The sequence below is a fragment of the Acanthaster planci genome, linkage group LG01 (assembly GCF_054643075.1).
Source record: "Acanthaster planci isolate LZ-2023a linkage group LG01, COTS_SCS, whole genome shotgun sequence".
Lineage (NCBI taxonomy): Eukaryota > Metazoa > Echinodermata > Asteroidea > Valvatida > Acanthasteridae > Acanthaster > Acanthaster planci.
The window spans coordinates 9097901-9121061 of record NC_141777.1 but is presented as its reverse complement, the minus strand read 5'-3'; the positions used below and the strand labels follow the sequence as shown (position 1 = coordinate 9121061).

Genomic DNA, 23161 nt, shown 5'->3' with positions numbered 1-23161 from the left:
TAACAATTTTAACAATGTAATAAGCAGGTGAAGACAGTGACAGGCCTACTTTTGAATGTCTGAAATTCTTAAGTGCACACAAAGGAATTTGTCCAGACAAAACTTTCAGGTAGTCCAAGTGCTGTCCAATTAATTTATACAAAATGGAATTAATTCTTCACTTGCCATATCATCATATTCTGTTTGTGTGCTCACAGTCGAGTATTTAACAATTAAAGTACTCTTCCTAACATAAAACAGCACACCCACTTTTTTGTGCCACAAAAATTGACTCTTGGTTGAACAAAAAAAATGCCTTCTGAAAAAGACCTCTCTGTTAAAGCTGCCTGCACAGACCTATGGCTACCAGACACACTCTTTCCTTTTTTTGGGGGGCGGGGTATGTGACTAGGCAGGTTTTGTTTTCTCAGCAATTTTATTCGGTCAAGCAGCAAGCTCTGCCCAACTGGCCTGATAATTACAAATGATTCAGTCCCCCTTGAGGCACTTACCACTTCGTCCTATGGAGATAACTGAAAAGAATACAGCCTAATTAATATATTTTCATAAAAAGGGTTCTAAGAAACGTAATCCGTGTAAATGGTATGTACTGATTACAATTTGTGGCTTCCATCCAACAAGATCCTACATTACTCCTTGCTCAGCCACCACAGGAAGGTTATTTGCATGTTACCACTGTTTTACAACTAAAAGTGTGCTTCTGCATTTGGATCACTTTCTCAAACAAAAAAGTTGGGTACTTTGGAGTATACATGTACATGTATGTTATAACCAAACAAATACATAGAGTACCAAATGCACACTGAACCATCAAATCATAAAACATACTGTGATGTACTGGTGTAGTAAATTACAAAAACAGCTGTGTAGCGGAAGTGAAGCAATGCCTACAAATGCTCTTAAAACCTGAGGCATGGAAATGGGTCCAACTTTTTATGCGACTGCGGCTCTTTCTTGTGAACGGACCACTAAAAAAGATTTTCTTTGATAAGGAAGACGAGTGGGTGTGTTTTTAAGCCTAGCAAGGCCACACCCAACATTTCCAGAAGAAGAAACCCCTCCTTCTCCTTAATATCACTTCTATTTTTGTGACCAAAACCTTGGGCAGCCAAACCGGCACACCAGTTTCAAAACTCAAGTATCAATGCCTTCTTGCAACAAGTACAATCTTTGGATACTTTTTAGACCCAAATAAAGGTCTTCTGTACCAAAATCATGATACACTTTCACACCGTCAATGTATATAATTGGTGAGTCAGCCTCTTTCCTCGTTTTCCACCTGTGACCCAGGTTCGAATCCCACCCAGGTCAGCATATGAATTGGGTTTTCAAAAGTCCCTGTCTGACTGTGGGTTTCCCTGGAATATTCATTCAGGGTTTTCCTCCCACCTCTAAAACTGAACATTGCTTCCTTGTCTTCTTAATCGTCACTTCATCCTGTAATTGGTGCCAAATGTGCTGTTGGATGAAAAGAAATGAAATAAAAATAAAATGAAGAAATAATTGTGCAGGGATCAATACAAGCTATTTGGTTGATCACACACTCCAACTGTGACTGGTGAACCTTTTGAGAGATATTTTCCTGTGGTCTGTCTGCATTTGCCAGGTTGTACAATGTTACAAGAAGCATTCTCAAATCATATCGCTGCCAAGCACTCCCCCTAATGCAAGGTCCTCCCATCCATGTGAACCCAGTGAACACGGTACATACTTGGGTAAAAGCTTAAAATTTTGGCGTGTGTGTGTACGGACGACACTGACGTAAAACTGTTGCGAAAGGTTTTTTGGACAAACACTGATAATAGAATCAAAGTAGGGTGACTGTTCACGACTGGGCATTTAGCGGCAGCTACGGTGGTGCTACAAAGCCACACGGACTGCTTCCTCATCTCCCTGCCTCAGAAACCTGCATCATCATGTGGCCATGACAAACATGAATATTCATGGCATAACATGAATATAAAATGAATATGATATGATTGCGGGGTTCCTCGTGCAAAGGCAAAGTGGTTGGAAAAATCTTTGATGATTCACAAAAAAGGGGCAAATCATGCAGGGGAGAAAATATTTCCGACTGAAGGCAAAATGGAAATACTGATCCAAGAGGAGGTTCGGGGGAAGATGGGGATAATTTCCGGATGCAAGCTTCTGAAGTCAACAGAGGAAATAAGCAGAATATATACATACATATACATTTTTTTCTCTTTTACCTTCTGAAAAATTCACCTCCTCTCCCTGACTAATGGAGGAGAGATTTGACAGGGTATGGGAAGCACGACGCCTGGCTACAGGAGGGGAAGAGAATGCCAAATCTGCCTCGTTTAGTGATTGGAAAATGGAACAGATTGTCATCATCGTTATCACGAACTGCATGCAAGTACTATGCCCAGACACTTCAAGAAAACCATGTAATTAAGAGTTCTGGTTTCAGGGACTGACACCTGACACCACACACGCTGTGAGCACTGATGCTTGGATGAAGGATTTTCGTCTTCATGAACCGACACAGAACCATGTAACGACTATACCTTTTGGAGAAAAATACTTTAAAAGGTTCACAAGAGTCTACTCTATCCATTGAATACCTGTAGGGTTAAGGCAAGCTGTATTTGGAAACCTTTCAACTTGGCAAATTAAGATGTTTCACTTTGTGTAAACTAAAAATCACTGTGTGCGATCGGTTACAGCTTGTGAATTACACAAATGCTAAAAGCTATGTGGTTCATGATCAGGTTAGTACACAGGTTTAATACTTTTCTGCTGTGTGATACCAGTTAGTAGACTGGAGCCACAAGCTGAGAGATTTGGGCATTGAATTACTGTGAGACAGGGTGCCAAGGCAGGCAAAACGTGGAATCCAAAAGATGATGGCAAAGCAGGAACCAGGGACTAAGGGAGAAAAGCCAATGTGGTCAGAACATGTACATGTAGGTGACGATTCTCCGTTAGGTGTTAGTCACTCAGAGAATGTGCATGATGTCAACTGCAAGAAAGGCACCACTACATGTAGGTTTACATTAGTAAAACTTTCCCTCTGACACTAGGTGTGTGTTAGTAAGAGTCACCTCTGCCAAGAATAATACGGCGGATGGGTGGAATGGAAGGGGGGGAGGAGCTTAAAAAAGAGCAGGTTGGAGCTTATTACCTCGTTTCGCTGTGCTTTCTGGAGCAGTATTTGATGTAGATTCTGTACTAGCTAAAAACGAAAAAAGCCTTTGTTGTAGAGAATACACAAAACAAGCACTAAGAGCGCCTTTATGCAATATGTCAATTTCACTTGGACCACTTCTGTCCCGACCAAGCATTTCATTTCATTCTGGAATGCAGCAAAACTCTCAAAAACAATGCAACTTTCCTCATATTAGACTGGCCAACAATACAGATTGTAGATACTGATATAAACATGTTCGGAGTCTTGCACATTTAGTCCATCTAGTTGTCTCGTCAAGCCAGCTGGCCTTCTTGTTCATACAAACAAATTACAGTTGACTTGTTTGCCGAATAAGCTACAGCCTTCTCTGAAAAAACCAGAATACCTTTGTCATTTGTATTTTCTTCCTTGGATCGGGACAATTTGGGAGTTTCAGGGCCCTCTTGCCCCTTCTTCAACAGTCTGGGGCTGGATGATGGGCTATCCCGAACTTTGGAAATTTGAGCTGTTGGAAAGAGACAACATGGCCGGCACCATCATTCACACCAATTCCAAACAAACACAACGTGCCAAAACATATGTGCCAAAACAGAATCAGCGCTCTGTACATTATTCAGCAGTCATTTCAGTTTGCAAAGTCAAAAAAGACAGCATTTAGTCAGAGCGCTTAGCTCTACAGATAATCTTTCTAAAAAGCGGTTCTTGACTAAAATGCAAGTTAGAACTGAGCATTTTGGATGGAAAATAGTATCTTTTCTAAGAGAAATCAGATTACCGAGTTCTCAGGAAATGTAAGTTTTTCTTAAAAATCTAATTTCTAAATTAGCCGATACATCTTTGGGGGAACTATACAATGATTGTTCCATTTAGACTTTAAGAGAAAAGACATTCTACAGCACAAGTGATCAAGGTTAAAATCTCTGCCACCTGGATCTCTCAAAACAAGAAAAGATCACAGAAGATTCTTGAAGAAATCTGTCAGGGAAGGAAGGAGAGAAACTCTGATGTTGCTAAGGTGACTGTTCAAATACAAAAGTGTCTACATGCAACTCCCATCGTGCCAGTACCCCCTCTACAGAAGAATCTTGATCGCCACGTGCAGCTACAAATGAAGGGAAAGGCTCAGGTTAATTTCTCACTAATTACATTAGGCATTTAAAAAAAAGCAAGTTAACCAAAAAGATGTAATGTTCTGTGTCTTGGTCAGAAAATGAGAAATACAAACAAATCTCCTGTTTATGAAATTAGGGTGACAAAAATGACACCTGGAAGATGGTGTGTGTAGTAACATCGATTGGACACTCTTTTGAAAAGTATAAACTTTACAGAAGAGTATGAACAAAACTGAGTGAGTCGGCGTATACTCATGAATGGTTACCCTGAACCATGAATATTCATGACAATATGTATCCAACCAAGGGAACTGGTACAAAATTGTACTCCTTCACCACAGTGTGCTGAAAACAAGAATGCATGCGTGTAAGGGAGAGGTTGAAACGTTGCTCATTGTTTGCCACGCACCCACAAATGAAGTATTGAGGTAGGGTCCAAATTTTCCAAGGGTACAAATTTCAATGCAACACCGGCACGCATTACACAGAACAAAAATCTTTGACTAAATTTGTAGAGTGGAAGCAAGAGACAGCGGTGCAAGTCTTAGAAACTCCCCGAGAACCCGGTGGTGAGTAAGAATGGAAGATTACCTTCCCTACCTCCAAACTCAATGACCGGTGGTTGGATTTGACCAACACGCCGGGTTTTGGTCACCACCACTGACCCCTCTGGACGACAAACAAGCAAAGAAAAAAAAAACAGAAATCCTGCAGTTAAATGACTGCAGGGAAATAGTTTTAATGGTATGTGGTCAGGTACAGTACACCGATTTTTCCATCACAAAATGTCTGTTGAAGAAATGCTTTAAATTGCATGGTGTTGAGTCTCCATTGATTGAATTATTTTCTGAAGAGCCACTTTTCCGGATCTGGGCAAGTCTTTGTTTTATGTAATTGTGTATGATTGTACACCATATATATACACCAGCCTCAGTCCTCCCTCCCCCCCAAAATAAAAAGACTGAAAAATGTAGTCACTGTAAATTTTGTGAAATCAGTCACTGTAGAAACAAAATGTTCAGCTCCCTGTATTAAAAGCTTTTAATGGAATAAAGCAAAAGAATGAAACCAAAGGATTCCAGACCGGCATCAGTGCACAACCTAGTCTGGAGATGGGCCTGGTACCTTCAACGATGGGCTCCTGTGAGGCCTCTTTGCTTCGGCTCTCTCGGTGTCTTGGTGCTGAAAATCAAAGTGGCAACTTTTTAATGCTCACGTTCTTCCCAGGGATAAAAATTGACCAAACCCTTGAATGCATGTATGCCGATTTTGTAGAAGGAAAGCAATCTCTAGTTGGTAACTTACTTCAGAGCGATCATTTCACTACATGAAAATTTCTCTTCACCAAGAAACAGTAGTCAGCATGCCAAAAACCCCGAAAACTGTGAAAAAAAATCTGACCAGAACATACTTTATGGCGTCCCCTTGTGGAAAAATGTTTATATCAGGTTACTTGACGCTAAAAGTAAAACCAAAAGAGGTAAAGTAAATATTCAGCTCAAAATATCGCCAAATATCCCCAAAGTTTACCTCAAATGTATGTCCAAAAAATCTTTTACAAACTGTGCATTTACCTTCCCCGTTAGTGCTGTCTATGCTCACACGTTTGCTAGATTGGCTCTCCCGACGTTTAGACGATGCTGGAAGATTAGGAAGTCAAAATCACTAAGAGGCAATTTGTACTTTCAGAAATGCAGCTCTTTTGGATTTTAATTCTATAATCTAGGATTTTTCAAGAAGCATTTGGATGAGTAATGGAAGCTGTGCCACAACCAATACGTGAACTGATAATTGGAGCGTTCATAAAGATATGATTTTTGGCGTATGGTTTACGGGAAAATGGGTTTCAATTACTGGGCCTGATTTCATAGCATTGATTGTACAGCTAGCGTGAAAGTTGTGCTTACTATGGCAAAAAACAATGCTAGCGCTTAAGCACTATTTCATGGCAGGAATGTGTTAACAGTTGTGCAAACATGGAGAACTGCACTGTCATCACATCACTGAATTCAGCAACTTTTTTAAAGCTTGCTTTTACTTTGCATTATGGTCTCTGTGAAATGGAAAGCGGCTCTGCTAACACAAAACTGGCCCCTTTGTTAGCACCGTAAATTTGAGCCAGGCTGGTCTTGAAGGGTTTGGGTTTGCTGATTTTGAACCACTTCCTGACACCAAGTGAACAGAGGTAGTTGAAACGAATTGACACTGTTGCTTTTCCCCAAAGATGAACCCATGCTGTACTGGTTCTACCACATCTCATGCATACTTTGTTGTATGATGCAAGATTTTACAGGTTGGCTACATTTTTGACTTGCATGTCAACATTTATCAACCTCTTTGTCAGGCTCTAACTACATAGGTGACCCAGTACATCGAAATCAGGAATAAGTCACAAACTGACTTTTTTGAGATATGTACATGATCAGAAAGAGAATTTCATAAGCTTTCAAATGGTACGCATTACAAGTGCGTTGATGGTAACCTTTCATATGTATACTTTCAGATATACGGAAACCGCTACATTGATTTTTGCAACATTTACTACATCCCCACTTACTGGGCCATTATATAAAATGGCCTCATCGACTTATTCCTGATTACGATGTGTCGGTTCACCTATGCAATATTTTTCAGAACTATTAACAATCTCTCTTGCAACCTCTGTTGTAGGAGTTTGGGAGTTTATCCTGTATCACATTGGGCGGGAACATTGACCAATGAAAGAGCGACTGGCTCATAAATATTTATGAGGTGTAAAAAGTTATTATTAGTCATACTAGCCTGGAGTAGTCTTTTACACTTTATTTGAGCCATGCTTGGTGGTGACAAACAGTTTCCAGTATTCAGATCTTGACACTTGAATTTTCTACCTTAGTTACTTTTGCTATTTTTGAGGAGGGGCGGGGGGTTGCATGTTACAAAAACATAAGCCTAGCACCCACAGCCCCAGAGCAGAAAAAACATGCTCGACCGATTTACATGCTGAGCAGATGTTGGCTGGGAGCAAGTCAAGTAGTGATACGCATCACATGCCACTTTGGTTGGTAACCCCATTCTGTTGGTACTCAGCAAGCAAAATTGACTCCAGTCCACTAATGCTTATGTTACACAACACACAATTAATGCAACCAGAACAAGGAAAATGTTTCTGCATGTTGGAGACCTCGACTGATTCAATGCTCGTCTTAAAACTAAGTGTTTAAAAGCTGGGTCAATTTATTATTGTGGAAAACCAATTTTGGAAAAGCTACTGGCCCGACTTTTTATTTTAACCACTTCCTGCCAGGGATTTGGGATCCGGACACATATGCTTTATATGTTTGGCTGGGGTCTCCGAACTCGGACAAAGGGAACAGGGCTTTGTAACAAAAGACCGTACTCAGAACAAAAGACCAGGCTGCTGGACATTACTGACATTTTTTCACTCTCAAAAGTGGAGATAATCCAGCCTTGTTTTGAAACAGTATACCATGGTTTGGGGTTTAGAGTGAGCGGATTACCACCGGGGACAAAAGTGCTCCACCACGGCAGCAATGTGCCACACAGCACTGCTGCATGCTAATCTGGCCCCTATTGAAAAGAGGTTAGCAGCGCACTGAGCCAGGTTCGTGAACAAAAGAAAGTTATATAACACCGCACAATCTGGGCTCTTTTTACAAGGCTGCAGGCCTGGCTGAAATACTCAGGCATCAATAGATTTTGTCTGTCAGGCTAGAGGGGCCACCAGACAGTCCTTCACGTGTTTGTAAGTGTCCAGTAAAAGAACATAGGAATTTTTAAAGAATTTTGAAAACAGAAAAAATGATAATTATCAATGATAATTATCATCAACATTGATATCTGCCCCGGCAGGAAGTGGTTTACAGGCAAACTGATAATTTGTGCAGCGAAAATGAAGAGAAACAACAGTGACTGTTTTTGCATTTCAACATTGTTTGGGCAATAACAAGAAAGATGGAAACAGGTTTTTGCTTTCCCAAATTTGAAGCGCGAGTAAAAGATACAAGATTTGTTTAGTTTCACTACTCTTTCCCAGGCTAAACAAGGCTGGTTTTTCACAAGGCTACTTCTTATCGATAACCGGCTGTCATTGAGAAGAAAATTGGATATATCAATATATTTGGAATACATTTTTTTGTCAACATACATTGCCAACAGCAATGAAACACGAGCTAAATTCCCAGCACTCATTCTTCCACACACTCTGGCACAAAAATTAAAATTACTGTAAAACTGGAGTGCATGGATGTGCATTCTAACCTACTTGTGCAAATCTTTACAAACAATACTAGTTTGCTACTGCATCAAACGCAATGCCATTTTTTTGGAATGGAGAAATAAAAAAAAACCTTTTTTCCCCTTTCAGGTGCAACATTATAGTTACCCTCCACCAGAGCACAGAGCGGAGAAAATCTCTCAATGAAAGATTGTTACCTTCGCCGTCCATATTAGGACTTAAAGTCTGACTCTCACGACGCAACTTATTGGACACTACTGACACTGTACAAGTAAAAAAGGAAGAATAAAGCATCATTCGGATTTGTCCAGATGCATGCACACAACCCGGGACTGCCTTTTTCCAGGTTTTGACTGCAGTCCACTATGATGCTTTTCATGAAATAAAAAACACACACTTCCTTGCAGTCGTATCTACTCTGTGAAGGAACAAGAGATGGCGCATTCTTGCAAAGCAATGATATCCCTTTGCTGGGAACTCGGGTTTGTACGGGTTGGGCTCAGGATGCACTGAGCACAGATAACCAAATTTGGCCTGAATGTAGGATCTTCATGTATAGACGCATGCTCAATCCCAACTGAAAGACTTCCAACCTGCCCGGCTCGTTCTTGACAGTGAGAGGGTACTTCTTGCTGTTGGATCCAGCATTTACAAAAAAAGTGGGAGTGTACCTGGTGTTTGGGGTACCCAAAATGGAGGTGGACTTGAAAATACATTTTGGCGGGGTATGTCTTTAGTAATAACTTGTCTTTAAAATAATCAAATGACCAATTGAGAACAGAAAAAAAGCAACGACAAAGGGCAAGGTCAAAGGACTGACAAATGGGAGGGGGGTGCTGGTTGGGCCTCCAGTTCGTTTGGTTCATAATGCTGGGTGTTTATGGCATCAGAGTTATTCACCATTGGGTATCCAAACTCAAGATACAAGCCATGAACTGCATCAAACAACTTTGTGTTTTACCAACAATAACAAAAGCACAACGAAGGGCCTTCTGGGTATAATTTCTTGACTAATATACGCAAGACTGTGGAGTAACAGGAAGTATGCTTGAGAGAATAACGAACCACATCTCTCACACTATGCACAAAACTGGGCGACCGAACTGCAGATATTCAAGGGCTGTAGGCAGAAGCTTCCTCTGTTATCTAGCAGAAGATTGCCATGACAACCCTGTTGCAGCCCCAATGAAATCCCAAATTGCTTCAAAACTGACTAGCAGTTAACAGCTTTCTGATCTGGGAGTGGGAAGGGGCACCTGGTATATACCGACCATAAAAATGAATAAAGAATTCTTTGGTCACAAGCTCATTAACACAATAGAGTACCGAAGTGAATACGTGACACGCACAATTAGTGTGTAAAAGGCATTAGCGTGAGAACAAGCGCGTGAACGAACATGCGCGTATACTCCATTCGTTTGCACTGCACTTTCTGGTTCACAGTGACGTCACGCTTCGGTACAATGCCAGCACTCATGCGACCCAATCACCCAAGCGGTTGGCTTGCTGGAGCATAAATAGCACACCCATTTCATGGTGTGAAACGGATTCTAAGAATGATTCTAGGAACCAGATTCCCAAGTTGTTCATGGATACTTTCTTAACCACAGATGAGAATAAGGCACAGAACAGATCTGAAGACTACGCAAAACTATTCACATAAATAATTACATTATAATCTAAATTTATATTTTGAATGATAAGAATCGTTCGTAAAAAAAAACCCGAAATAAAGAAAATGCCAATGTGGAGGAACACAAGCACTGGCATAGACAAAGCACTGTTTAAAAAGCACTAGTTGGATTACATTGTTAGGAAGAGCAAATCTTGATTAAAAACAAAGAAGGCATATACTGAAAATAAGTTTTGGCAGTTGTAAATTAGATAGAAAAATGTACGGAGGAAACAAGATTAACAAGACAAGGTCCTGCAGAAAAAAAATGGATGAAAATAATGTAAAGAATGACAACGTGAAGCAAAACTGTATTAAAGCCAAAATTGAAAGCCACATTCAAGAGGGTGGATGCTCAAAAAGCCACTTCTTTTAATAAGCGACTGTGGGGAAATAAACACATAAGTGGTAATGAGAAATCTCATATGAACAAAATTGTACGGTACAGCTGATGATAAAACAATATAAATCAATCAGCACAAGTGACCACTTTTGCCAAGCAGAAACTTGAATTGAGCTGATGATGAAACATAACAAAGCATGGCCTGTTACCCAGAAGCAAAATGTTATGGTTAGCATTTCAAATCTGGACGACAAAATGAAACTGAAGGGGAAAATCAGTATCTATCATTATGTGAATGGGTCTGAGGAAAAGGGGCAAAGTGTCACAAAGTTGACCAACAGATCAAATTGTTGATTGACAGTATTCTTTACTGCCAACAATCCCTGTACGGGAGAGGTCAAAAGATTCAAAGAGTTTGGAGCAAATTTGATCAGGATCCACCGATCAAACATAGTCCAAGACTGGTCCAAGACTGTGTAGTAAATCTTTGACACTCTGCTCCATTTCCTCAGTCTTAAAGTCAGATCCTTGAAATTCAGGCACAGATGAGCAGCGTAAACACTAAGTAAACTTACTTGTACATTAATTTCACAAATTTCTGTCCTTTGAACTTTTGAAAACAGATCTTATCCTTTCATTGTATGACAAATGAATCATGTTAACACAAGCAGGGATTGATCAATGAAACAAACTCGAGGAGACAATAAAAGCACAATGATCATACAAGTACTGTATGTTACAAATGTCAGCTTACGTTCACTTATGACCGTTGCTATGGCAATATGAGCACAACATAACCAAAAATCAATCAATAAATAAGGACACATGTTGGATCGTTCCCGGCCGTGATGAAAAAGCGATGAAGGCAAATGATGATGAAGGAAGAGCAGTAAGCCAGTTTTATGTTACCTTCGTGATCTTCGGACGAGTAAAGGTCATTATCTTTTTCATCAATCTGCAGCAGCTGAGATCGTTTGCTTGCTTTGCGGGAGACTGGTGTGATACAATATTGTAATAATAAAAGGCATCAGTTGTTTTATTTCATTTTGTTTTAAAAAGTCTCGAGCTGCTCTCTCTCTCTCTCAACAAAAATGATCAGTAAATGATTTGCATATAAACCCTGGGGGGCTGATAATGTCCTGGATGGGTTAGTGTATCTTGATTATGGTTAGTACACCTCGATTCCACGGATACTGTCTTAATGAGAATGGGTAGGGATCTAGGTCAGACAAATCAATTACACTCAAACATGCAACGTCTGAGACTAACGACAAATTGTACAAACCAAATTTATGAGTGCATCCTACTGGCCTCGGGGACATTTTCAGAATATTCTCAGTCTTTGGGACCCATTAAGATTGGTACATACTTCATGTGAATGTGAATTCCATAATGCCAGCCTCTGTCGTTTCAATCAGAAGGTTGGTGCCGTAAAAGGCATTTTGCCTTTACCAGAGAGATCTCTAATGTTTGATATCTCGCTCTAGGACACAACGTGACCAATGGGAATATATGACTGTTTAGTCGGCACATTATAAATAACAAAATTCGACAGCTGAAAAGTCCTGAGGCATTTCTTGGGCTGAACACAGCGGTGAGAAAGTTTGGGCAGCTTTCAGAGTAATCCCAGGCTCTTGTAAAGGAAGCCACATTTTGGAAACAGCTGTGGTGTTTCTGAAGTTACTTGGTCAAACATAAAGAATTCTCAGCTGTAACAATAAAGTGCAGCCAATTTCACAGAATTTGGCCTCAGTGAAATTCCACCATTGCGTCAAGTCAGCTGCTGGTGTTTTATCCCTGATCTGCCCACAGACACTGGCAGATCCAGGGCTTGGTTTATTATCTAGCATGAGCTATTTTATTCAATTAGGGATAAAAAAAATTATTAAGAACAAGATGGCTGAAATGTACATGTAAGTGTTGTTAGGAGAGGATATGCTTGAGTAATGCATTTGTAGATGATGAAATTAGGAGCTGAAAGGAAATCATCTTGTTCAATACCTCCTCGCGTTACTTTGGTGACATCAGAGACAGACACCTCACTGTCTATCGATGACTGGCTGTTCAACCTCCGACCTGCCCCTGTGTCCAAAGTCATAAATTCACATCTACATGTACCTCTAACCAACCATGATGGCAGTATGCCCTACATACAACCCCACGATGGCTGGCTGACCGTGTGGTTATTGCAGAGAAAATGAGAAATGCTTGATACCGATGTTAATGTCGCAAAAACAGAGGAAATCTTATTTTGGATCTGGAAGGCTTTCCTTATGCCAAAAATGACACTTCTAGTTTTTCGAGCAATTTCAAAACGTTGTTAATTCAGAAAAACAAACACAATTTAAATCACACTGGACAATGGTGTAATGCCTTTCATGTTTGGAATTTGCATGACACTTTGAAAGATTAAATAAAAATAATAAAAATAATACAACATACCAAAACAAAACTGTAATTTGTTCTAGGTGGGCATGTATCAGTACTGAATGAGAAGTTTGGAACAAAAATTAATGCATGAGCTTATGTGACCTGCTTGATAGAAAAGAAGTTACAGCAGCAACAGTAAACTGCGTGAATGGAGAATGAATGAAATCAGCTTTCATGTGGTGTATCACTGGCCCGCCTGACACATTCAGTTGCACTGGTGTTGAAACATTCGTCATCATCCCATTTTTAAAACTTTGCATTAAAATGTCACTCCAGCATTTCTTGGAAAAACGATAGGGAAAACTAATACGTTTCAAAAACGAGGAAAAAAAGAGAGCAAAAGCACTGCCACTCTTTCAGTCTTCTTCTGACAAAATTAATTTTTTTGCTTGCAATCTGAACTGAACTGTCAGCTAGCAAGAAGCTGAATCGTTACCAACTGACTTTCAAATGACAGAAGTTTGAAAACTCGCAACATGTAAACTCTTTTTTGAAAGCAGGTCACATACATGAACACACTTGCCAAATGTTAAAGTATGAGTCATTGAAGTAGGCGTCATCTGCTGTTTTGTCATGATGTCTTGAAAGCTGAATAAATAAAACAAGCAATACAACAGCGGGGGTGGGGTGAAGTGGTCATGTCTGCTGAAAATTATAACCAATATCATGAGGTAACTGAGATTTCAAACCCCTAGCTCCATTTAGAAAAAACCATTTGAAAACAAACGAATTTGTCAATCAACTGGTCCTTTTTCAAGACGTTATCAGGTGATCTGAAATTCAAGTGATCGAATGGAGCTGAAATTGTAAAAGTTTGAGCACTGCTGTGTTTAATGTTAGGTCACAAAAAAAAACAAAGTTGTTGTCATGAAATTTAAGAATACTGGGTTATTTGAAATTAAAAAATTTGACAATTGTGACAAGTGAAGAGTTTATCACTTGCAGGAAAGCTGCACAGGCTCACCGCTCATTCCTTTTTTGTTAACATTAAATCTCTGTTAACAATACTTTCACTGAAATCGGGGAATGAGTGGAGTTTGGTCATCTACTTCAAAGACAAAACTATTTTAGGTTTTGTCCCTGTTGGACGGTTTTAGTTCATTTGGCATTTTCCACCTTCCCTGGCTCAGCCGATTCAGATATGTACCTGGCAAATGTCACAAAAGGCTTGATTCAATTGTAGGTACTGCCTGTTTGATGTAAATGCATATTGGCTTTAAGCAATGCTCTGTGCTGCTATTTGCATTCAAATGTCATAATACTGATGTGTCATCATAAATCATCATAAATGAAAATCTGGCATAGTTTTCGCTTCTGATTTAGGGTGTGTGAGTGGGTAAGTGTGTGTGTGTTTAAAATATTTCCAAAGTGTGAGCCAGCATTTCTGTTACCTTTGATAACATTCTCAGAGTATCGACTTCAAAGCTACCCTGGGAATTGACATGCACTTGTGCCAGTATTTTTTTATGTTATACAACTTTGCATAATTTGTTTTATGATCAACATGTGCTGCAGAGATTTGTAACCAGCACTTTTGACGACAGATAAACATTGTTCTAAGGTGAACCGTAAGTAAGACATGTAACCTTCATCAGTCAATTTATGCTGACAATTTAACAAAGGATACAATTTGTGCACTGTTTTTAAATGCCAATTGTTATTCCACAGATATACGGGTGCAGTTTTAAACACATAAAATAATTCTTAAAAATCTATATAAATTTTGCAGACATTGGGTTCCACCAAACCCAACTGAACAAAAAAAATGTCATCAAAGAAAACTTTGCAAGAAATATTAGCACCTGGCTTAACAAAAATGACACTGTTTAAACTGGACAATACCCTTTTTTTGGTTTTGAACACAAAATATTAAATGAGAGCTACAGAATGATACAATTTCACTAAGGTCCTGCTGGCTGTTGTAGCTTGAGGAAAAATGATTAATTTGAAGCTAAATGAGCATTAAAAAGGAACGCCAAACTGCCTGCAAAAAAATGTTTATAATTAGTAAATTAGTTACAAGTGGAGAAAAATTCGGACACCGACTTGCTTTGCTGGAATAAGGCATGAAAATGAGACTCTTGCAAAGATCTAAACTTGGCTGAAATAGAAACGGAAACTCTACAAACAGAAGGCTGGAAAAAAAAAAGAATATGACTGTACATATTATCAAAGCACGAGTTTGCCACATCTCTCCCTCGACGTAGAATTTTTTTTAATTTCGTGAGCTTTGGACAGCTAACTGGTTCGATGACCAAGGCTTTTTTCCTTCACTTTTGGTAAGATTTCATCAATGAAAGATATAAATTTATCTCCCCAGACTGTATTAAACAGAAACGTTAGCTGCTTTGGGCAACATTCACTAACAAACAGTAGCAACCGACAACTCCTTTGGAAGGCCAAACATGTTGGGGAATCTTTTTTGTAGGAATAAGAATTTGAAAGTAAGGTCAAAGTCGTGCTTTAAAGCAATGCACTCATCTACAAGCTATGTTGTGGACAAATTAAAATGGAGAAATCACTTCTGCTCATCAAAGGGCAGCATCTTTGAACCACCAGCCTGGGAAGTGACTTTGGGGTTGTAGAATTGGCAATATGTATTAAGAGGATGAAAGGTCACATCAATTTACCGGCTCCTCATTTCAGAATGTTGAATTTCTCTGCCTCCCCCCCCCAAAAAAAAGTTTTCCACTGCCTAAAAACAAATCTTGCATCTTACAGGGAGCCAGCTTCTAATTATTACATGAGTGCCACTCATCTGCACATTCACTATATGATACAGGAGATACAAATCTAGACCAAGGACTGGTAAGTTACATGTATGCCCAATCTTATCCATTCTTTTTCAAAGAATGTCTTGTTTCGGGGGGGAGGGAAGGGGGGTCAGGTTTTGCACTTATTCTTTGTTAGGAGTGGGCGGGAGGGAGTCTAACAGCTGCCCTTCAGTGAACTGAGGTGAACTAAATTCTACGCAGGGAAGAAAGACGGAAATCATGCTATCCAATCCTTCAAGCCGGCCAGTCAGGCAAGCAGGCAGGCTACCTCGTCTGGAAGTTCTCTGGCTCGGCACAAACTCGTAGTCCTCCTCATTGATGTCAAACGATGAGTGGGAAGAGAACGAGGAGCCACTGGCTAGACGACCCCTGCCTAAGACATCAAGCATTCAGACGGAAAAAAGAAGGCACACAAAAAAGAGTGCATGAAAGCCTCTTCTTTTTTTTTCACTTTTAAAGCATGTTCACATTTTGCATTCCTTGGGGCTGCCTATACATGTAGCTGTACACAAGACAATCACCTCCAAGGACTTACTCTTATTGAGGGGAAAAAAACAGAAGCAATTTCATCAGAATGGTGCACAAAAGATAAGAGTGGGCATTGATCCACAAGATGGGGGCGGGTTTAGATATACCAGAATGTGCAGTTCTGTCAGAAATGTGCCAGGGCTTGCAAGAAGTTTTTGCTGCTGTTGCAGCTGTCAAACGCACAAAAAAACGAGACCAAACACGAAGATCAAATGAAAACTCCTGGATAAGATGTGAATTAGCAAAAAAAGGACAGGAGATAAGATTAAAAAAACCCTTCAATTCTACACACACTGTGCAGTGGTGCAACTGGGGTACCCTGAGGGTTGGGGGAGGGAGGCTTGGGGACCTGATTTTCTGGAGGGGGAATAGATTCAATCATACAGTCTTTCATCACTGACCAAGGAAGACTATTCCCAGGTTTTTTCCTTCTCTAAATTCTGAGCAGGGGAAAGGGAGGGGGGGTCAATTATCATTCACCTGTGACCCTGCAGGTATAGGAACAGCATCCTTGCAGAACACCCACAGCCTTTTCTCCCCCATTAATTGAGGTCTACTCATGATTCCTACACTCTTTCAGGTTAAATTTTAACTTCTAAATAAAAAAAATTACAAATAAGACAAAAAGGAAATAAATTAGTTTTCAGATTAGTAGTATATTTGCAAAGAACATTGTCTTCTCTCCTGGTATAAATTTGTGTTAAGCGGCATAAAGTAAAATCAAGACAAGCTAATAACAGGAAAGTATTTTTAAGAAACCAACTGAAGCTATAAAATACAAGAAGCCAGATAATACGTTTGCCACCTAACAAATAAAACATAAAGAAAAATATGTTTGTCACCTAACAACTAAACCATAAAGAAAAATGATCCTCTCTCAATTAAAACTGGTTAAAGCATGTGAAAAATATTAGTCCATAACAACTATGTTGCCAGGTCAGTGTCCCGCACATTAGTTTCAGCACACTCTGTGCAACCTCTGAGCTGAAATCTGTGTTTGCTGAGGAGAAATCCATGTCAGCTAAAGAACCTAAAATATCTTCATCTCTTCTCCAATGGATCAATCAAGATGGCAGCAACAAACTAACATTAACAGTTCTGACTGAAGAAGTTTGTTCCGTAGATCAAACGGCTCCACAACGACTCAGCGGTTGGTGGTTGACTTGGATGACCGGAGTGGCTGCCAGAGTAGGCAGAGATGCCCATAATGGGGCTGCTCTACAAGATGATCAAAAATGGACCTCTGGCCAGAATGAACCTAGCCACTACAAAGTTCATTGCTAATTATTTGTTTCATTCGACATGTAGCTGGATATCCCTAAAGGAGCCTTCAAGACATTCTTGCCTACAAAAGTGTTTTTACTCTGCTTCAGAAAGAGAACAGCAAGTTTTACTCAGATGGACATCCAAATGGAAATGGGCCTTATGCGATTGCAAACCACTGACAGCTCCCCTTGATTTTCGGTGCACAAGATTTGTTTAAAAGCCAGCAACTCCAAAATAGCACTGGTAACCTGTGGCTGGTTTTGCTGGGATGAGCCTGCAGTTTGCTGCACGTCTGCCTGAAAGAGCGAATGTGTTTGTGTCAGGGTGGTCTGAACAGCCAAGCAAGAAGAAATTTCCCACCGTACCTCCTGCCCACGCAGCTCGTTTTATTAAAGTGAGGCACGCTTTAAAGAATCAACTAAAATGGTGTGGCACAAACAATTGCCCCCATACAGTTTTGTATCCTTCTAATGGCGGTACCCCTAACTTGCTCCCCATGCCGTATGCCCTCAAAAGAAACCAACTCATCCTTGAATGTCAATTCAATCATCGTTTTGTTCCGTCCCATCTCACTTGGCATTGAACAGAAAAGGAAGCTTTTTGGCATTTTACATTAAATGGGTATGACCTTCTGCCCCAATTCCCAATTCAATTCAGAAACGTTTTGCCAGTTCCATAGTTTCCTTTGATTTTCTTCAAAATCCCTGAAAACAATTACTTTCTGGGCAAATGTCTTGAAGACAGGAACTGAATCGTGATTCATCTTAAAGTGACAGTTACGGGGAAAAAGCTCTACTGATGTAACTTTATCATCCTTTTGCTTATATGGATTTCTCCTCATCGAGAACAAGATAAATAAAAAATTCAAGGTTAGTATAAAAAATGCAAAAAGAAAGAAACGATAGGAGGAGAGAGCTGTTGGTTAGTTGCCTTGCAGGTACCCACTAGGCCTGGAGTATTTGTTATCAACCTCCCATGGAGATTTCTTGAAGTTTACCTTTGCGTTCGCCTTCTTTAGATGCCTTCTTTTGAGCTGGAATAAAAAGATTTTTTAATTAGAAAAGTAAGTATAATTACAAAAATTCAGCCATGTATGATATTTTGTCACTGGATCTGACATGCAACACACAGCAGGGTCACCATAGAGTTACATTACGGTTACATTGGTTAGGGTTACATTATGGAACTGCAGGCACATTGTGTAATTGTCACTGATGGAAATAATATTGACAGTCCGTTTACTTTTCTAATCCCACAAACGTCACAGTTGGTCTTAACATACTAGAGTATTTCTTATGTCAGATCCAAAGGCGTGAGATAATGCCGGGGGATATTCATGGTGTAGAAGTGAGACGGTTAGGGACTCTTAAAAGGGGAGAGTTTCGGATTACTGAGTGATGTCTCTGTATTCCACAAATTCCTCGACACATACATATGCACCTGTCAAAGCAAGCCACAAGTTGAAATTTCATCTTTTAGTTCTAGTTTTCAATCAACACAGTGGGACGAACTTCCAATGACTTGAAGCAATTTTGGAGTTTCTCTTTAAGATACACAAATTAAACTGCAAACTGCACATCATTGTAGATTTCAGTCCACTTTAACAGAATGGTAAAAAATCTGAGCAACCTTTTCAAAGGAGAAGACGTTGGTTTTGGTTTCTACTACGCCAAACAGAAAAGTTGTTTTCTTTTGACATGGAGGTAAACTGCAAGGGTTTGAGCATAGAAGATGACCCTTTTTGCTTCACTTGCAGTTTAAAAAACGTGAACACACCTAGGCTTCTCAACAAACATTCAGTTAGTATACGTGATGTGAAGGTACACAAAAACAGCACAGAGATCTCTTAGTTTAATATTCAAAAACATGATATTGTAAAACTTGAGGATGTGGACAGTTTGGGCCAAGTTGATTTAAAATACCGTCAATGAATAGCAGACTATTCATTAACTACTGGTAATGGATTACAGTGTACAGATATGCAATCGGCATTTGACAATACTGTATTAATGCTTCATCATTCCAGGGATTTTTGGTTCTCATTTATGACTTTTAAAATAAAAATGCCACAGGAAGTGTGCATTATGAATCGAAAGACAAGGAAGCACCTGAAACCGAGGGGAAGAATTCTTATTACTAAGTCTCCGTCGAAAGTCAACACAATAGACATATAATTGATAATCAAGTTACAGGCACAGACAAAGCTGTTGAAGTTAAGCAAATCAAAGTGAGTGGCCTTTCCAATCAATTTGTGAATTAATGATTGACATAGGCCTGACTCAATATTGGTTTCTCTTTGAAACAGTGTTTACTGATAACATTGAAGGACACTTTTTATTAATTATATGAATCTCATGATAGCATGGTGTTATTGAATTTTGTTCATACTGCTCATATAAGAAAAAAAATTATGCTTCTGATCACATCTTGGTTGAGCCAATATGTTAATTTTTCTGTAATTATTATTTTCGAGTAAAAATGGAGAGAAAAAATACATTTTTATAAAATATGAATTCATTCCCATCAAGAAGTCCCGGAAAAAATTTCAATATATTAATTGCTAAATGGCAAATGAAAACAAACCTGTTGGGCTGTTGAGCTGTAGAAAGCTACTGCTCAAATTTTTTAATGGTTTAAAAGAACCCAGAAAATATTCTCACTTAAGTTCACCAACAGCATTTCTGTTTGATTTTTGTACACTGGGGTTTTGTAAAAGGCCTATTCATAAGAAGTTGCTGAATTCTGTTGGATTCAGAAGCACTTACAATTTGCAGTTGTTGGATTTGGCTGGCCTTACTTTTTGATGTTGTTGGATTCTTTGGATTTGACTTGCCTCCTTTTTGATTTTGTTAGATTCTGTTGGATTTGGCCGGCCTTACTATTTGTTATTATGGTAATCTGTTGGATTTGGCAGGCTTTACTATTTGTTACTACTGTCATCTGTAGGATTTGGCCAGCCTTACTATTTGTTATTACTGTGATCCGTTGGATTTGGCAGGCCTTACTATTTGTTATTACTGTGATCCGTTGGATTTGGCAGGCCTTACTATTTGTTATTACTGTAATATGTTGGATTTGGCCAGCCTTACTATTTGTTATTACTGTGATATGTTGGATTTGGCTGGCCTTACTATTTGTTATTACTGTGATCTGTTGGATTTGGCTGGCCTTACTATTTGTTATTACTGTAATCTGTTGGATTTGGCTGGCCTTACTATTTGTTATTACTGTAATCTGTTGGATTTGGCTGGCCTTACTATTTTTTATTACTGTAATATGTTGGATTTGGCTGGCCTTATTCTATTTGTTATTTCTGTGATATGTTGGATTTGGCTGGCCTTACTATTTGTTATTACCGTAATCTGTTGGATTTGGCTGGCCTTACTATTTTTTATTACCGTAATCTGTTGTATTTGGCCTTACTATTTGTTATTACTGTAATCTGTTGGACTTGGCTGGCCTTATTATTTTGCAGTTGTTAGATTGTTGGGTTCGGCAGCCTTTACTATTTGCTGTTATTGAATTCTATCGGATTTAGCCTGCCTTTTTATTTGCCTAATGAGATTCTGTTGGCTTTGGCAGGCCTTACTTGTTGGTGAAATTTAAGCCCCAAATTGGCTATTGCTCACACAATCATTGCAGAATACTGGCAATGGCAAGTTATCTGAATAACTCAATGCAGGTGATTATCTCTGGTAACGCCAATGGTTGCCATGGCAATGACATAAAACAGCTGAGTAACTCCCGTCTCGCTTAAGCAGACTGCAAAAAATAGAAATGCATGTTCTGCTGTGGTAGCAAAGGAACATAAGCCTCATGCTCAGAAAAAAATGAATTAATTGTGAGGGAGCTGTAATTAGTACCACTGAATGGGAGATTATGTTACCATTTGAGAGTCTGAAATACGTGAATGACTGAGTGATTGCTGCCGTCATGATGTGCAAAGTACTCTGTCGGAAATTCTACCATGCCTGAGATTGGCTGCATGGATTGGCAATTCAAATATCCCATTCTGCCCGGTGGCCGAGGCAATAAGGCAGTCTTGCTGCAAAAGCAGTCACCACAATCAAACAAAAGTTCTTTCTTTTATTGTTTTTTTGTTGATCCGACACTCCACTGCCATTATAAGTACTTATCTTAGAACTGGCACATTTACATGTAGATTTCGTTGCCAATGATTACAAATACCAGGTGGGAATTCTTCGCCCGTAGTGGAAGCTTTGAAAATGGGTTATTTCTGTGGGACAGTGGCTGAAGTGACTTATGGACGGTTGGCACAATGGAAATGCCAATGAAATATGGGGTTGTGGTGGCATCACATAAGCTCTTTGTCGCATGGTCCTCACGGTTCGGGATTCAATGAGTGTTTTGTACAGTGAGCTATGTTGCAGAGGATTGACATTTTGAGCCAGGTGTCACATGAGGAGGACATTTGACTTGAGATGACAGAAATGCTCAAGTGTCGACTTTTTGAGTTTGAACTTTTCCCCCTTCTCACACTTCTCAAAGGCGGTTTGTTCCACTGTGCTTGCCGAGGACATGTCACTCTGAACGCGACGCAGGACTTGACGGATAAGCTCCTCCTCCCTTGGCTTGCCCGCGCTCAGAGTACTCAGGCTGCGCATTCGACGTGACAATCTGCCTGAAGAATTTTTACGGGGCCCAAGATTTGACAAAAATTTGTATGAAATCTAATATCCACGTGTACATAAATCAGAAAATGGTAATACAACCTGCAGCCGCATTTCTGAAAAACCCATTCAGATTCAGCGGTACTCGCTTCATTTTTTTCACAACCCTGAATATTAAAGCTTAAATTGTTTGCTTCTTCACAACTGGTCTCAGACAGGAAAAATGTACAGTGCAGGAGATTTGAGTGATTTCTTCTTAATGATCATCAAATCATACAAGACCATCACAAGACTTCCACATCGAATTCAAGTCCCCAACTAATCCAAAGGAACTTAAACAAAAACATGCCTGGCACAGTTCACCAAGTTACCTAGGACCGGGTCTTGTGACATGTCTTGTGTTTGATCTTGACAACAACAATGCAGAATACATGTAGCTCAATCAAAATCTTGTAAGACATCCCGAGTTGCTCGGAATGTTGTATGACAAGAATCCTCTGTTGAAAGAAAGCATATTGACATAGCTCTTGCAATAAATCCATTACCATATCTGTGAATTCTATAACACCTCAGCTCTGCAACGAATACGTAGCATAAAAACCAATAAACCCTGGTAATTTCACTTACATTTGGGGGCACAAATGAATATTTGAAGCTATGCATCATGCATGTGTACTCTTTAAGCATTTTAACACACAAGGTGTGGGTTGATATTCATTCATAATGAACCTAGAGTCGTATTATTATGTCGTGATCGCCACTCAGTTGTTAAAAAAAACAAAAATGGGATTAGGAATACTGGCATCCCAGTTGAAGTGGTTAGTGCATGTTGACAATTGCTGGTTGGACTTTATACCATGAACAGGCTTGTCAGAGAACGGCAAAATTACAGCACTGCGGGATGAGCAAGTCGCCATTCACGCTATACGCTTGTCATACATTGTGAAGAGCAAATGGGTATTAGACTTGTCTCCGTCAGCAGACGAGTGTGTTTAACATCCTCTAAGGGCCAGGATT

At 39.6% G+C, this 23161-nt stretch overlaps 1 protein-coding gene across 29 annotated transcripts in view; it reads right to left on the bottom strand.

The window, feature by feature from the left end:
• LOC110979269 (1-phosphatidylinositol 4,5-bisphosphate phosphodiesterase beta-1-like) overlaps positions 1 to 23161 on the bottom strand; it is a 107822-nt gene that overhangs the window by 27160 nt on the left and 57501 nt on the right. For 2 of the 29 annotated variants that reach the window (XM_087145325.1, XM_087145351.1), the window contains exons 15-24: positions 22012 to 22155; positions 12517 to 12597; positions 11425 to 11508; positions 8698 to 8763; positions 5838 to 5903; positions 5389 to 5445; positions 4855 to 4932; positions 3537 to 3656; positions 3146 to 3196; positions 492 to 512 (exon numbers count right to left, since the gene is read on the bottom strand). The exons of 1 other annotated variant lie outside the window; for it this stretch is intronic. In XM_087145325.1, the coding sequence (XP_087001451.1) occupies positions 492 to 512; positions 3146 to 3196; positions 3537 to 3656; positions 4855 to 4932; positions 5389 to 5445; positions 5838 to 5903; positions 8698 to 8763; positions 11425 to 11508; positions 12517 to 12597; positions 22012 to 22155 (768 nt within the window). Of the gene's footprint in view, positions 1 to 491; positions 513 to 2210; positions 2286 to 3145; positions 3197 to 3536; positions 3657 to 4854; positions 4933 to 5388; positions 5446 to 5837; positions 5904 to 8697; positions 8764 to 11424; positions 11509 to 12516; positions 12598 to 15987; positions 16093 to 18510; positions 18547 to 22011; positions 22156 to 23161 lie in introns of all 29 variants that reach the window. 26 more of the 29 variants (XM_022234904.2, XM_087145327.1, XM_087145336.1 and 23 more) reach the window with 26 other exon arrangements.